The sequence below is a fragment of the Notamacropus eugenii genome, chromosome 6, assembly GCF_028372415.1.
Source record: "Notamacropus eugenii isolate mMacEug1 chromosome 6, mMacEug1.pri_v2, whole genome shotgun sequence".
NCBI classification, from domain to species: Eukaryota; Metazoa; Chordata; class Mammalia; order Diprotodontia; family Macropodidae; genus Notamacropus; species Notamacropus eugenii.
The window spans coordinates 211,454,186-211,466,737 of NC_092877.1; the positions used below are offsets into that span (position 1 = coordinate 211,454,186).

At 34.1% G+C, this 12,552-nt stretch overlaps 1 protein-coding gene across 3 annotated transcripts in view; it reads left to right on the plus strand.

Moving 5' to 3' along the window:
- The window catches only part of ANKRD10 (ankyrin repeat domain 10), a 49,215-nt gene that overhangs the window by 21,290 nt on the left and 15,373 nt on the right, over window positions 1-12,552 (plus strand). For all 3 annotated transcript variants that reach the window (XM_072621965.1, XM_072621966.1, XM_072621967.1), the window contains exon 4: window positions 5,725-5,960. In XM_072621965.1, the coding sequence (XP_072478066.1) occupies window positions 5,725-5,960 (236 nt within the window). The remainder of the gene's footprint in view (window positions 1-5,724; window positions 5,961-12,552) is intronic.

Here is a 12,552-nt window from a genome sequence, read left to right on the forward strand (position 1 = left end):
AGCTACGTAATTCGAATTGACTTGATTTTTTCAAGTAATCCTAGAAAGGGGGAGCATTCCATATAGAAACTGCTGAAACTGCCACAGGTGCTTCTCCGAAAACCTTACAGTTGTGGCATTGAATGTTCAGTATCGCTTCCTTTCTCCACACAAGGCATACTGTTGAGGTATTTGTTGCGGTGATTGGTTTTAATGCTAATCTAGGAATTCAGATATAGAATCTTTTAGATTTGCATGCTTTGCTTACCCTAATTTATGATATCTACCTTTATTTGTAAACTAAACTAACAATAGTTAAGTTGAGATCAGTATTTTAACAGAAATATTACATTGATATTCAAAAGATGTGGTTTATTATTTTATATTGTCGCATGGCATTAACAGAAAATGTGACTGAAAGTGATGTGAAACTCAGGTTTTCAAAAAAAGCTTTTTTAGTAATTCCTTGTAAATACTGAGTTTTTTAAAAACTGCTAAAAAAAAAAAACTTGGTTTTATAAAGAAGTCTGTTTATACATTACCTTTATTCCTGTGACACTATAAGTGGAAAATATAAAGAGTTACTGGCAATATATTTCTTTTAAAGGGTTTTTTTTTTAATTACTTAATGCCCTAATACCCAATTTTGAGTCAACATAGCCATGTTTAACTCTTGTTAGATGCTGTATCCAGTATAGACTTTTCCTTGTAAATAATATAAGTCAGTACATAGGGAACATAGTCTGTCCAACAAAGTAAAGAGGGGATCTTTCAGTATATATTTTTTGGTCCTGAAATTGAGCAGTGTAGTTAACCCCCATATAAAGTTAATTCATGGTTTCCCATTCTTTCTACAATAAATTCAGAGAAATCAAGAAAGCAAGGTATAGGGAGAAAATATTTCTTCAAATAGTCCATAATATAGACGCACACACACACCAGTCTTTGTAAAAGTATATACTCACAGTAGTCACAAATTTGGATGATAAAATATACATTTCTATTTGTATCTCAAGCAGCTGTCTCTAAAAGTTACTATTTTGTTCCTATCATTTATCTTAAAAATACTGTAGAACAGTTATCAATCTTAGGTCTAGTAGTTGTAATATTTTCCAGTTGTAATCCAAAATTCAAGACAGCTTATTAAGTAGAGTTTTTAAGTTTTTATTTTAATGCTACGTAAATCCAAGGCAGATTGCTTTTTTTAAAGACATTTCAAGTCTAAGGTGTTTCTTCTCTTTTTAAATGTTTTGTCTTCAGAGATGTAGTCCCAGAATAGTGTATGTCTAATTTCATTATCACTTAAGTTATCATTAAAGACAGTTCTTCGAAACTTTTTTTTTTTTTTAAAGCTTTTGTGTAGGACTGTGGCTCCAATTGCTTTTAATTTCCCTTTGGAGTACCATAATATATACATTCTGAAACAATAACTTAACTAGTAGAGTTAAGACTTAACTCCTCAGACTTAAAAAATATAGACATGAAGATCATCTTGGGATAGTTATAAAAAATTATAAAATTGAAAGAAAGACCTAAGTGCTCTTTTTTTGGATATTAAATTTATTCTGTAATAATAAAAAGCAGAAGTATTAGGAAAGAGTATCTTATTAAGCCAAATTTAAATTTTGTTAAAATGAACGAGTTTTGAGTTACTATTTGTTCTGTTATCAGACATCAGATTCAAAAGGGCCCTTTATTTTCTTGCCAAACTTTCTAAAGTGTGAGTGTTCTAAGTTATGATATATTTTCATAGCAATATTTCTGTTTTAAAGTAACATCTTTTTTATAGAGAAGTTATTAAAATTGGATATAGATTCATTATATAAGAAACACACTGAATACACAAAAAGTATATGCTTTTGTGACTTTTAAGGGAAGAAGAAAAGACAGCACTTTAAGAGACAAGAGAGTAGAAGAGGGATGTGCCAAGTCCTGCTTTCAGCTGTGCTGCTGCCTGTCTTGGTGGCCCTAGGCCATTCATTTCACTTCTTTGGGCCCCAGTTGCCATGCCCATAAAATCAAAAGCATTGGGATGGCAGGTGCAACATTCTGCAGCTTTGGGCACTCATTCGACTGTTTTTCTTTTCGTCCTACGTAAAATGGCGTGTTTGAAAGTAGCTGCTACGGAAGTATCTTAGGAAATGAAACACAAGACAGTTTTTGCCTGGTTTGTTTTAAACCACTGTTACTGCAAAGTGATTTTTAAAGTACATATTAAATCACTTAAAGGTTTTAAAAGAAAAGAACCCCAAAGAAATAGAAATCCTTAGTACTGCCAGTAAGTGTTACTTGTGTTGTCTCTAGACTTCTGGGGTATTAAAGATTACGAGCGTCTGTGACATGATTAAGGATTGAGATTGTAAGTTAGATCTGCAGTTTAACAAAAAAGTCATTACGTAACCTTTATTAAAACACATGGTTAACGTAGTTAATGTTTTTTAACTTCATATTCAATAAATACTTGTGTGCCCAGTCCCTTGGAATACAAAAGACATGCTCTTTTCCAAAGGAGTGTATTACCTAATTGGGAAGACAATACATACAAATGAAGCAATCAGTGAACAAGATATAGTATTCCCAATTAATTACATGCAGATATTATAAAGTGCTAAGTTATGAGAGCAAGCAGTTGAAGAATAGGACATTTTATGATAAGTTCAGTACAGATTAAGGGCAGAGTTAAAAAGTTGCATATAAAAACTAGGTATGTATAAATTGCCAAATACAGACTAATAATTGCTGGCATTTTAAAGTTTACAGAGCACTTTCTATATGTTAGTCTTCTTTGAGCCTCACAAGTCAGTGAGGTAGGTACCACAGTTGGTATTATTCTATTTTGTAGGATATCTGATAGATGAGAAAACCGAGGCCTAGAGAGGTTAAGTTGAGTAGCATGAGAGACGGAAATTTTGGTAGTTCATGACTCCAAGTCCAATACTTTATATACAATACATTATCCATTACATTATATCACACTGCCTTCTGGCCCAAAAGAGGACAAAATAACAAAAACTAACATTACGTTTTATGTTTAGTGATACAAACTTATATCATCACCAGTCATTGCTTCTGAAGTACTAGTGCTGTCCTATCTGTTCTTGGGTTGCAGAAATTTGAATCTTCTAAAGGAAATTTTAACTCTTGTTTCCTGATTCTTGGCTCATATAGCCCATGTGTTTCTGATTAATGTTCTTTTAAGTCTACAAGTAGTTTAGGAATCAGCAGAACTCTGTTTCACCCTATTAATTCCTTTGCATTTTCTCATCTTCTTAAAAGTTGTTTTGTGAGAAATTGGAATGCATTTTAAGCTTTCTAGTTGGACTTAAGTGACTTAATCTTATCCAAAATGAGGGCTAATGCCAAAATTCTGTAAAGGCACGTCCTTTACTTTGAAGGAGGAAGGAGGTTATAGGAAAACAGTTCCAATAATTACAATTGTGCTCTCTCAGGCTCTTAATAACCTTTTTCTTTCTGGCAGTAAACATTCTTTAGGATGTTAAAGACCACAGGAATGACCATACCAGGCAAACTCAGGATCCATCACGCCCACTATTCTGATTGATGAGCACTGAAGGCTATTTTCTAGGAAGATGTTTTAGAATTCCAGCATTACTTCAAATCACTTGAAGTCATTTAAGTCTATATTTTCAACATTAATAATTTTTGGGGAGTATGTTCTCAAGAATTCCTGTGCTATATGGCATTATTTGACTCTTTCTCCTGAATGTGTATGTCCTCAGGTTTTAGTGGGGAATGGCACTTTGTTCTTGTATCCCTGGATCTGGAGAGCAAGCCAGGGTTCACAACCTTTATAAATATCTTACACAACTTTTCTAAACTGGAGTCTTAATCTTTTTATTATGCATTTATGCATTAGCTCTTACATTCTTGGTCACGTTGCCCGTCTTTCAGCCTTCCCTGGGTCCACTGTATTGCTATTTTGAAGTGTAGTCAAGCACTTCATTTTGTACAACTCCCTTTGTAGAAACAACCCTCTAGAGTATTCTGACTTCATTTTCTTTGCTTATCCAAACGTACCTTAAATTTAGATGTTGATTAAATTAATAACATTCATCAGATTTTATAACTTTAATAATTGGTGAAATTGTCAGTGACACTCCGCAGTCGTGATAGACCTGACTTGTTTTTACTTGTAAACCTTTCCATGAAACTGGAGAGTTTTTCTAAGTCTGTTTATTTTATTTTATTTTTTTTTGGTAGAATTCTTACACCTTCATTAACATTTTTATTCTGAAACAAAGCCAAAGAGGTGAAATTCTTCTAAAGCACTTGATTTTGATATTTATAAAGCTTTGATATTTAAATTGACCTTAAGTTTTTCTCACTTAATCTCATATTTGAAGAACATTATTTTATTACTTTTTTAATTGTTTGAGATTCAGACTTCCTTAGAAGTTTGATGAAGGAATAATTTAAATCTTGTGGTCATCTATGCACATGAAATTCTGTTTTGTTTTTGATTCTATGACTTTGGAATACTTGGCCTCAGGATGTTACTCATTCTTATTAGTGACTCCAGGAAATGATTTTAGATTAAGGGCTTTTTAAAATCTTTACCTGAAAGCAATTTCAAATTGTGGCACTTAATATTTAATTGTTCCTTTTAATCTTGCCCCTGCTTTATAGTGATGGAGAATATTTTAGTTTTTTACTTATTAGATATTTTGGACCCTTTAGCTAACTGATTTTTTGCTTTTTTACAGGTTTTTTTTTTCTTCCACAAAACAATATGTATTCTTGTCTTCCAGGCAAACTTCAGCGTGGAATAGCTTTGTGCCTTAAATTTCCATTTGCTATAAACTTCCTGACTGATCTTTTACAATTAATTTGTGTTTGAAAAAAGTAACAGGCACCTTACTGAGGCCTTCGCTGTTACAGTTTCCATTTAATGCTTTGTTCTCAGTTTTCATTTCGAGATAACTTCATTGTGTCTTTTTATTGAAGATACCAAAATCTTGATTCTTTGAAGTGATACATGCATGTTCTCTCATAGAGGATTAGTTATTTGTAAGTGAGTAAGAAGACTTTGCAGAGGGAATTCATTCAGATTGTCTTGGCCAGTTTTTCTAACCAGGTAATCATCTATGCAAGTTTAGTTTCTAAGTAATACATGGGATCTTTGAATAAAATACCTAGGGTATCTGTTGTCAGAGTCAAGGTAGTCGCCCAGCTTTCCACTTATAGTGTCACATATCGGAATACAGTCTGCTGTGAGCAGACCTAAACTTGATCATTAGATGGAATAGTGATTACTATATGAATGCCATGGACAATTGCTAGTACATGTTTGTTTTGATTATTTAATTAATTTTTTACTCAAGATGTAGAGTATTGGATTATAAAATAAGTATAGGCAGATGGCAGAATTCAGGATTCAAGCTTAGTCTGAAATTAGTATAAAGTTCTTATTCTTCAGATTAAGCATTTTATTATGCTATTTATGTTAAACAGGAATATAACTTTTTAAAGGGAGTTTAGAATATTGATTTTTGTCTTCATACACTGTCTTCCAAATCTTGCTTAGAAACCAGATGTATAAGAGCAAAAGTTAGTTAAAGAACTAAGATGATTTATTCTTTAACGAAAATTTGCTGTAAATTTGTTATAGTCTTTCTCTCTGTCTCTCTCATATCACCTGCAGATAGTTAGTCAGTAAGAACAGCAGGTGCAGCAGCCAAGTTAAACTGCTAATGGAATGTAATTCAGTTTCTTTGTATTATGCAGCTTAAGAAATGCCAGTGGCCTGACGGCAGCAGACATTGCACAAACCCAGGGTTTCCAAGAATGTGCCCAGTTTCTCTTAAACCTCCAGAACTGTCATCTGAATCGTTTCTATACTAATGGCACCTTAAATGGGGCTCATCAGAATGCATTTCCTAATCATGTTAGTGGTGGGACAAATCGAAAGCGGTCCTTTGAAGATGTCGAGTCTCCTGGAATAAAGAAGGCTAGAACTGAAGGTGAGGCTGCTTTAGAGGTGGGGAAGAAACTAGTTTTAATGAGCACATTCCTTTTTTGCATCTTCACTTATTCTAGCCATAAAGGCTGAAAGCTCCCTTAGACATCAGTGGGAACTTCACAGACAAGGAGATCATGCACCAAGAGAAGTACTCTTGGTTACCTTCAAGTTTTCTTCCATGTAGCTGTGAAGACTGGCCTTTTATGAAAAGGTGGAATAAGAGGGAAATTTTAACAGGCTCAAAACATGCTGAAGAACAAATGTTAATATATTCTTGCTCCCACTCAAGTTTACTTGGGGTTTTTGACATAGATTATAGAAATACTTTCTGTCTTGTACTTGTCTTTGAAATATAACTATTAAAAAATTTTGCCATTGTGCCTGGTTTATTTGTTTTTTTACTGAGCTTGTGAAGAAAACTTTCTGGTAGTATGATAATATGACCATTTTGACCCTCTGGTAGACAAAAATATACCCCCTTACATAAATTGACCTGGTCTTTCAATGGTGCACTGTGTGTCATTTTAACACAGTATTCTGCATATAAGGTAAGTAAACTTATATCAATTGTGAGTGGCTTTTTTCTCAGACATTGTTCTTTAAATCATAGGTATCCTATGCAAACAGTTTACTTATTTTAATTCTCCGTTCTAAGCTTCCCTTTCAATAGTTTTATATGTGCTGTACTGCTTTGAGAGAGATTAAAGACATAGTTGGACTATTTTAGCCTGTATAAAAATAGTATCTATAGATTAGACATTGGCTCTGACTTTTTATTAAGCATAAACTTATTAGTCAAGTTACTCATTTGTAAATAACACCACAATTAGGAAATAAATAATAATTTGATTATAGAATAAGAATTCAAAAATATTTTGTCAGGGTAAGACTGGAAAATCAGGAAGAAGAAACAAGTTTAACTGCAAAATTCTGCACATAGTTAATAAATTAACTGTATAAATGGAGGGTCCACATAGCTTAGCTGTAAGATCAGTATGATTTGACTGGCACGGTGATAATCTGCTCTAAAAGCTAATGACATCTCAGGCTTCATTAACAGTATCTTGGCACAGGGAAGCAGATCAGCATATTTGCAATGTTCCAGATGCCACATTTTGAAGGGGACATTAACAGAGTGGAGGGGATATAACCTCAATATTTTAGTTGGAGTTAGGTCTTTGTCTGGTGCAGTGCAGTGGATAGAGAAGTGACCTGTTATCGAGTCCCACCTAAGTCATCAGCCAGTCCTGTGACCCCAGGTAAGTTATGCAGTGGAGCTCTAAAGCGAGCTTCCTCTCCCTCCCTTTTGTATAGTGCTAGAGAGCAGAATCAGGCTCAGAGAATGTAAGTTTGCAGAGAATTTCATAATGAAACCCACAGCCAGGACAATCATCACCTCTCACTTGTACTATTCACATAGTTGGTCTGCCAGCACCTAACCTCTCCAGTTCCTCTTACACTGAAGCTTCCAAATTGATATTCTGAAAGCATATATCTGATTATCACTTCCCTGCTTACGAAGCTTCATTGATTTTCTCTTGTCTCCAGGAAGTGTTATTTTCCCTGTAATAGAATGGACCTTCACAATATGAATTCAACATTTCTTTCTAGACTGATTTGTATCTACTTCAATGTTTTTGCAACATGAAATGAGAGAGAAGCAATCTCAACCAGGAAGACCTGGTTTTAAAGTCCTGCCTCTAGTATATATTCTCTGAGACTGTAGGCAAGTCACATAACCTCCCTATGCCCCAGGAACCCTGTAAAATTGTCGGTTTCAGAGGAATTGATGATCTACCTTAACAAGGGAGTTTCCTCATCAAGACTTCCCTATACCAATGAGTCAATGAATGCAAGTTCAAATGGCAAAAAAGTTTACTTAATCTTGTACATGTTTCTCCTCACCAGAGTGTAAGTTCCTTGAAGATAAGAATTATTTTGATCATTCTGCCCCTTTCCCAGACCCAGTGAATCGCACAGGGCAGGACTCACAATAGGCATTTCAACAGATTATACTGAACTGGGAGACAGTTCTGATTACGAGACCCTCTACAAGTCCCTTCCCTCTTCTGATGCTCAGTTTTTCCAATGCTAAAATGAGAAGATTTTATTAGAAGACTCTTTGCCTGTCTAATGTTCTACAATATGACAAAGGGCATGGGATCTACAGGCAGAACCCCACAGATTCTTAATGTGCTCCTATTAAATACAGGGGGCCAACTGGGAGCTGGGAGAGTTGCTATTTGAAAAAAATTGTGACAGAAGTAAAGAGGAATTGGAGGAAGAGGAAAGGATTGATGTTTGAGAAGGAAAGAAAGCACCATTACAAGGAGAGAAATAGGAGAAAGATGTGCATCAGTGCCTTTGAAGGCCAAGTGAGACGTTAACATTTGGATCTGATTTCTCCCAAGAAATTGTTTTTGCTTGTCTAAAAAAAAAAAATTATTATTTTGATCTTGACTTTATATTCCCAACACTTCGCATAGGTGCTGTTTGTTAACTTTTTAATGAACTAAAGAATGATGTAATCATTGACAGGAGTTCCCTGTCAGTGGATTTAATCCACAGAGTTTGTAAAGTAGGGATTCTGTATCAAGTAGAAGTTTGGAGTAGCTGACTTCTCAGGTTTTTTTTATTCCTAAGGCTTAAATGATTCATAAAAACCTATTTTAAATATGGCATGGATTGTAGCTAATAAGTTTGGCAAAGCTTTAAGTCATTTAAAAAACGTAATTATGACTGCTTACTGTAAGCCTAAGGGCAGAGGTTTGGGGAGGTGGCTGGTTAGGTTGTGTGTAAGTCAAAGGAACATATTAGTTTGTTTATCATGAGACAGATTTGTGTGGTTTAATTAAACAGTGAATCTGATATGAGCATAAGAATTCTTAAATATCTTCCATTAGTATTTGAAAGGTGACCTTTAAATCAAATCAGTATACTGAATCTGCTATTTTTCTGAGTTACAGGAGCTTTCCTACCCAAAAACCCCAAAATTTTGACTTAAATTCTGTCCATTGTAATTCCTACCTTTATCAGTCCAGGCCTCTCCAAATGAGCATTTCTGTATTAAATCTGTACCAATGGAGAGCAAGCCCATGTACAAAGTTTGCATATCCAAGTGAAATTTAAAAGGTAGATACGTTGTAGATGTTGCGATCTACATCAGATCGACAGATACGATTGTCGTTTCAAAAATGGTTTCCCAGCTTTCTGCTTTGATATTCAGAAGGGCCAGTCTCTGATATGTTGCTTTTCCTCAATTCCTTAGGAATTCTAGGAGTTTGAAAAATAGAGTGTTCCCCTGCTGTGCACTTTGATTCAGTTTATGACCGATTTGGGGGGTGATCTCAAAGATAAAGAGTCTTTAAGTCTGTGGTTAGAATGTGGAAAAACGGAGCTAATGCGTTTTTCAGATGAATATTGACTAATGGTGTCTTTATATTTGCTTATGGCCCATATTTCTGACCTAATTCTTTTAAAGAGTTCATATTGTCTTAAGACCCCTTGTTTAGTACTTCATATCCTGGGTGTCCATGAGACGGCAGTTACAGATATATGTGTTTAGGTAAACGTTTTCCAGCCAGCAATGTCAGTGGACAGAATTCACAAAAGAATGGCACTTGTTCCACCAACATAGTAAGCATTTAATAAATGCTTGATTGTTTAAAAAAAAAGCCCCAAAACCACCCTAAATAAGTATATCCTTGTGCATATAATCAGCAGTCACAAATCAGACATGAGGAGAATCAGTAGCAGCCATGATTTGGCCCTAACCTATCATATATTTGATTAAAGTTCTCTGACATTTTTTAATAGGGTGGTTCCTTGGGCTCTTCACGTAGTTAGCACATGCTAGTATTCTTGTTCTTTTATTGTTTGATTCCAGGCACATTTTTGATTGCCGCAATTTGTTTTTCGGTCAGCATACTGAAGGCATAATATGTAACTTTAATTTTGGTACTAAATCGCAACAGTTATTCAGTGATAACTTGGGGTGTATTCTTCATTACTATTTATTTTGGTAAAATAGTCCGCTCTGATTCATATAGATTTATTGTCATGACATAATTTTTATTTTTTTAGTTGAAGAAAAATGCATTTAATCATTACACAATATAAAAGCTATATTACATACCTAAAAAGGATTGTGATATTAAGACATACACTTCCTTTACTGTATCATATAGAAGTATATAAAACTCATTTTCATCTCCTGATGTGAACTTTCCAACCAGTTCATTTCTTTTTAAAACTTTTAAAAATTTGTTTTCAGTTTTCAACAAGACATAATTTTTAAAATAAAAATTCTTAGTTGAACACTGTAATACCAGGCTTTTGATGTCAAATTGGCATGCAGTAGAACTTTCTAAACTGGATTTGAAGCCAAGACAAAATTTATTTGTCTTATTCCTATTTTTGGCTATTTAGCCACTTTAACCTGGGGGCATAGGATCTTCATTTCTCTTCTAATTTTGACCCCTCTATTTCTATAAATAGGTTTTAAGAATTATGTGTCTTATGACTAAGTTGACAGTTTTTGAAGAATGACTAATTTTTAAAAACATTTAAACACGAAAATCTACAATGGAGAAGAGGAATCAGATTAGTTTACATAGAAACATGCTATCAATTTCTACCAATGTTATCAATTATCTAACAATCATTTTTATCACCTATAGCAGCATTGTCCTATACTTTTAAAAAGTACGTGTCACAGGGTCATAGGTAGAGAGGCTCGGAAAGATGAGAGCGCTCCTCTTAGGCAACAGAAAGAATCTGGGCCTGTGAACTCACTGCCTCTCTGGGGGCCCTTGAGATGACTTCAGAAAGTATTCACATAAAAATATGGATTACAGCACTTAGGCATTTAATGTCATCATCTAATCCAGCTGTGCATTTTATAGGGGAGGAGCCAGAGATGAGGTGGCTTACCAAAGAGAGTGCAAATTAGAGACAGCGAGCGGAGTGTGTCAAACATAATTAACCTAGCTAAGTGTTATTTGGTGATATACGATGGATTGCTGGTTGGATATTTTTGTATGTATGTGTGTTGACTCAATTTTTTTTTGAAACAGATTTCCCATTTTTTCCTTAACATATTTTTGAAAAACTAAATAGAATACTTTATGCCTTAGTATTTTTTTTTTGTTAGATCTGTTGCTGGATGAATGTAAACTTTAATTAGAACCCAAGTAGGTTTGACTGGTTAAGAATTTGGCCAAGCACCTCAAGTCATCTGAGAAATGTCTTGATTCTGTGATATTTAAGGATTCATTGCAAACACTGTGGAACTTCAGTTTCAAATCTTTCATCTCCATGTTTTTCCCTGAAGGCATGGAGTTCAAATAACTACTTTTTGAATAGGGTGTTTTGTAATATTCCAAAAGACTTACTGTTCTATACGTGTTCCAAACTCATTTATGGAATGTAATATACATGCGTAATTTATATTATGCAATACTGCTGCTTTTTTTTTATACCTGTTATTTTGATTTTCCAATTATTTGAAATTTCCTAGATTAGCCACAGTTTTGTAATTTTCTTTCAACGGAATCAGGTACAGAGAAAGGAAAAGGAAATTACCGTATTCTCTGTATGTAGATATGCAAAATGGAGACTTTTGAAGATAGGCTAATTAAAAAAAACTAAACATTTCTGTGAATTTTAGGCAATTTTATCTGAAATGCCCAGGTAATTTACTGAAAAAAACTTATTGTATGCTGCCACAGTTCTTTAACAGTATACTCATAACTGAAATTTTGCTTTCATTTGCCATTTGATTGCAATTTCCAAGTTAACTTTTCCAGTTCTTATTCATTCAGATTGGCTGTTAGTGCTCCAAATTGATAGTTTCATATTAAATATAAGAAGCTGCCATTTTTATTTCATATGCCAATGATCCATAAAATTTTTACATGCATATTTATAAAGGAATTACCACTGTATGTTTCATATAAATATAGGTCATAATTGCTTTTGAGTTATTTTAGGTTAAATGAAAAGGAAGTAGTGTCATGTTAAAGAATAAAGTCTCGAGTTCCTTCTTAGATCATTGGAATCAGTTTGTATAGAAATAACATTTTCTGTGTTTTGTCAGATCAAGCCAGTTCCTGAAAGACCACCTTTAGAAATGAAAAATCCTCTACCTTCATCCCCTGCCCACAGAACTTGATAAATTTTTCATTAAAATTCTCTTTCCTAGCTATGTTTTATAGTATTGATTTTTTTTGTTTACAATCTTAATTCTGAAAGGACCCTAGGAAAGTCGCATGGCCCGTCATTCTTTAGATAATAATACGCTTCAATTATGATAACTATTCAAACAGCTGTCTTATTTTAATACGAATGAGATTGTGTTTAATAGAGTGTTCCCTTTCTTCTCCATCATATAAATACATGCCATTTTGGTTGTAAGATGTCAATAGAGAGGAACCTGGTCTGAACAAACTACCTTTTGAAGGGATATTGTTTTAATCAGCGCAACTGCCATTTGATGGCATATTCTTGGTTATTGCATTGTATTCTCACAGATGTAATCCTGTGTATAGAATAAAATAAAAGTCAGGCTTTTCAGAGAAATTAGTCTTAGTGGC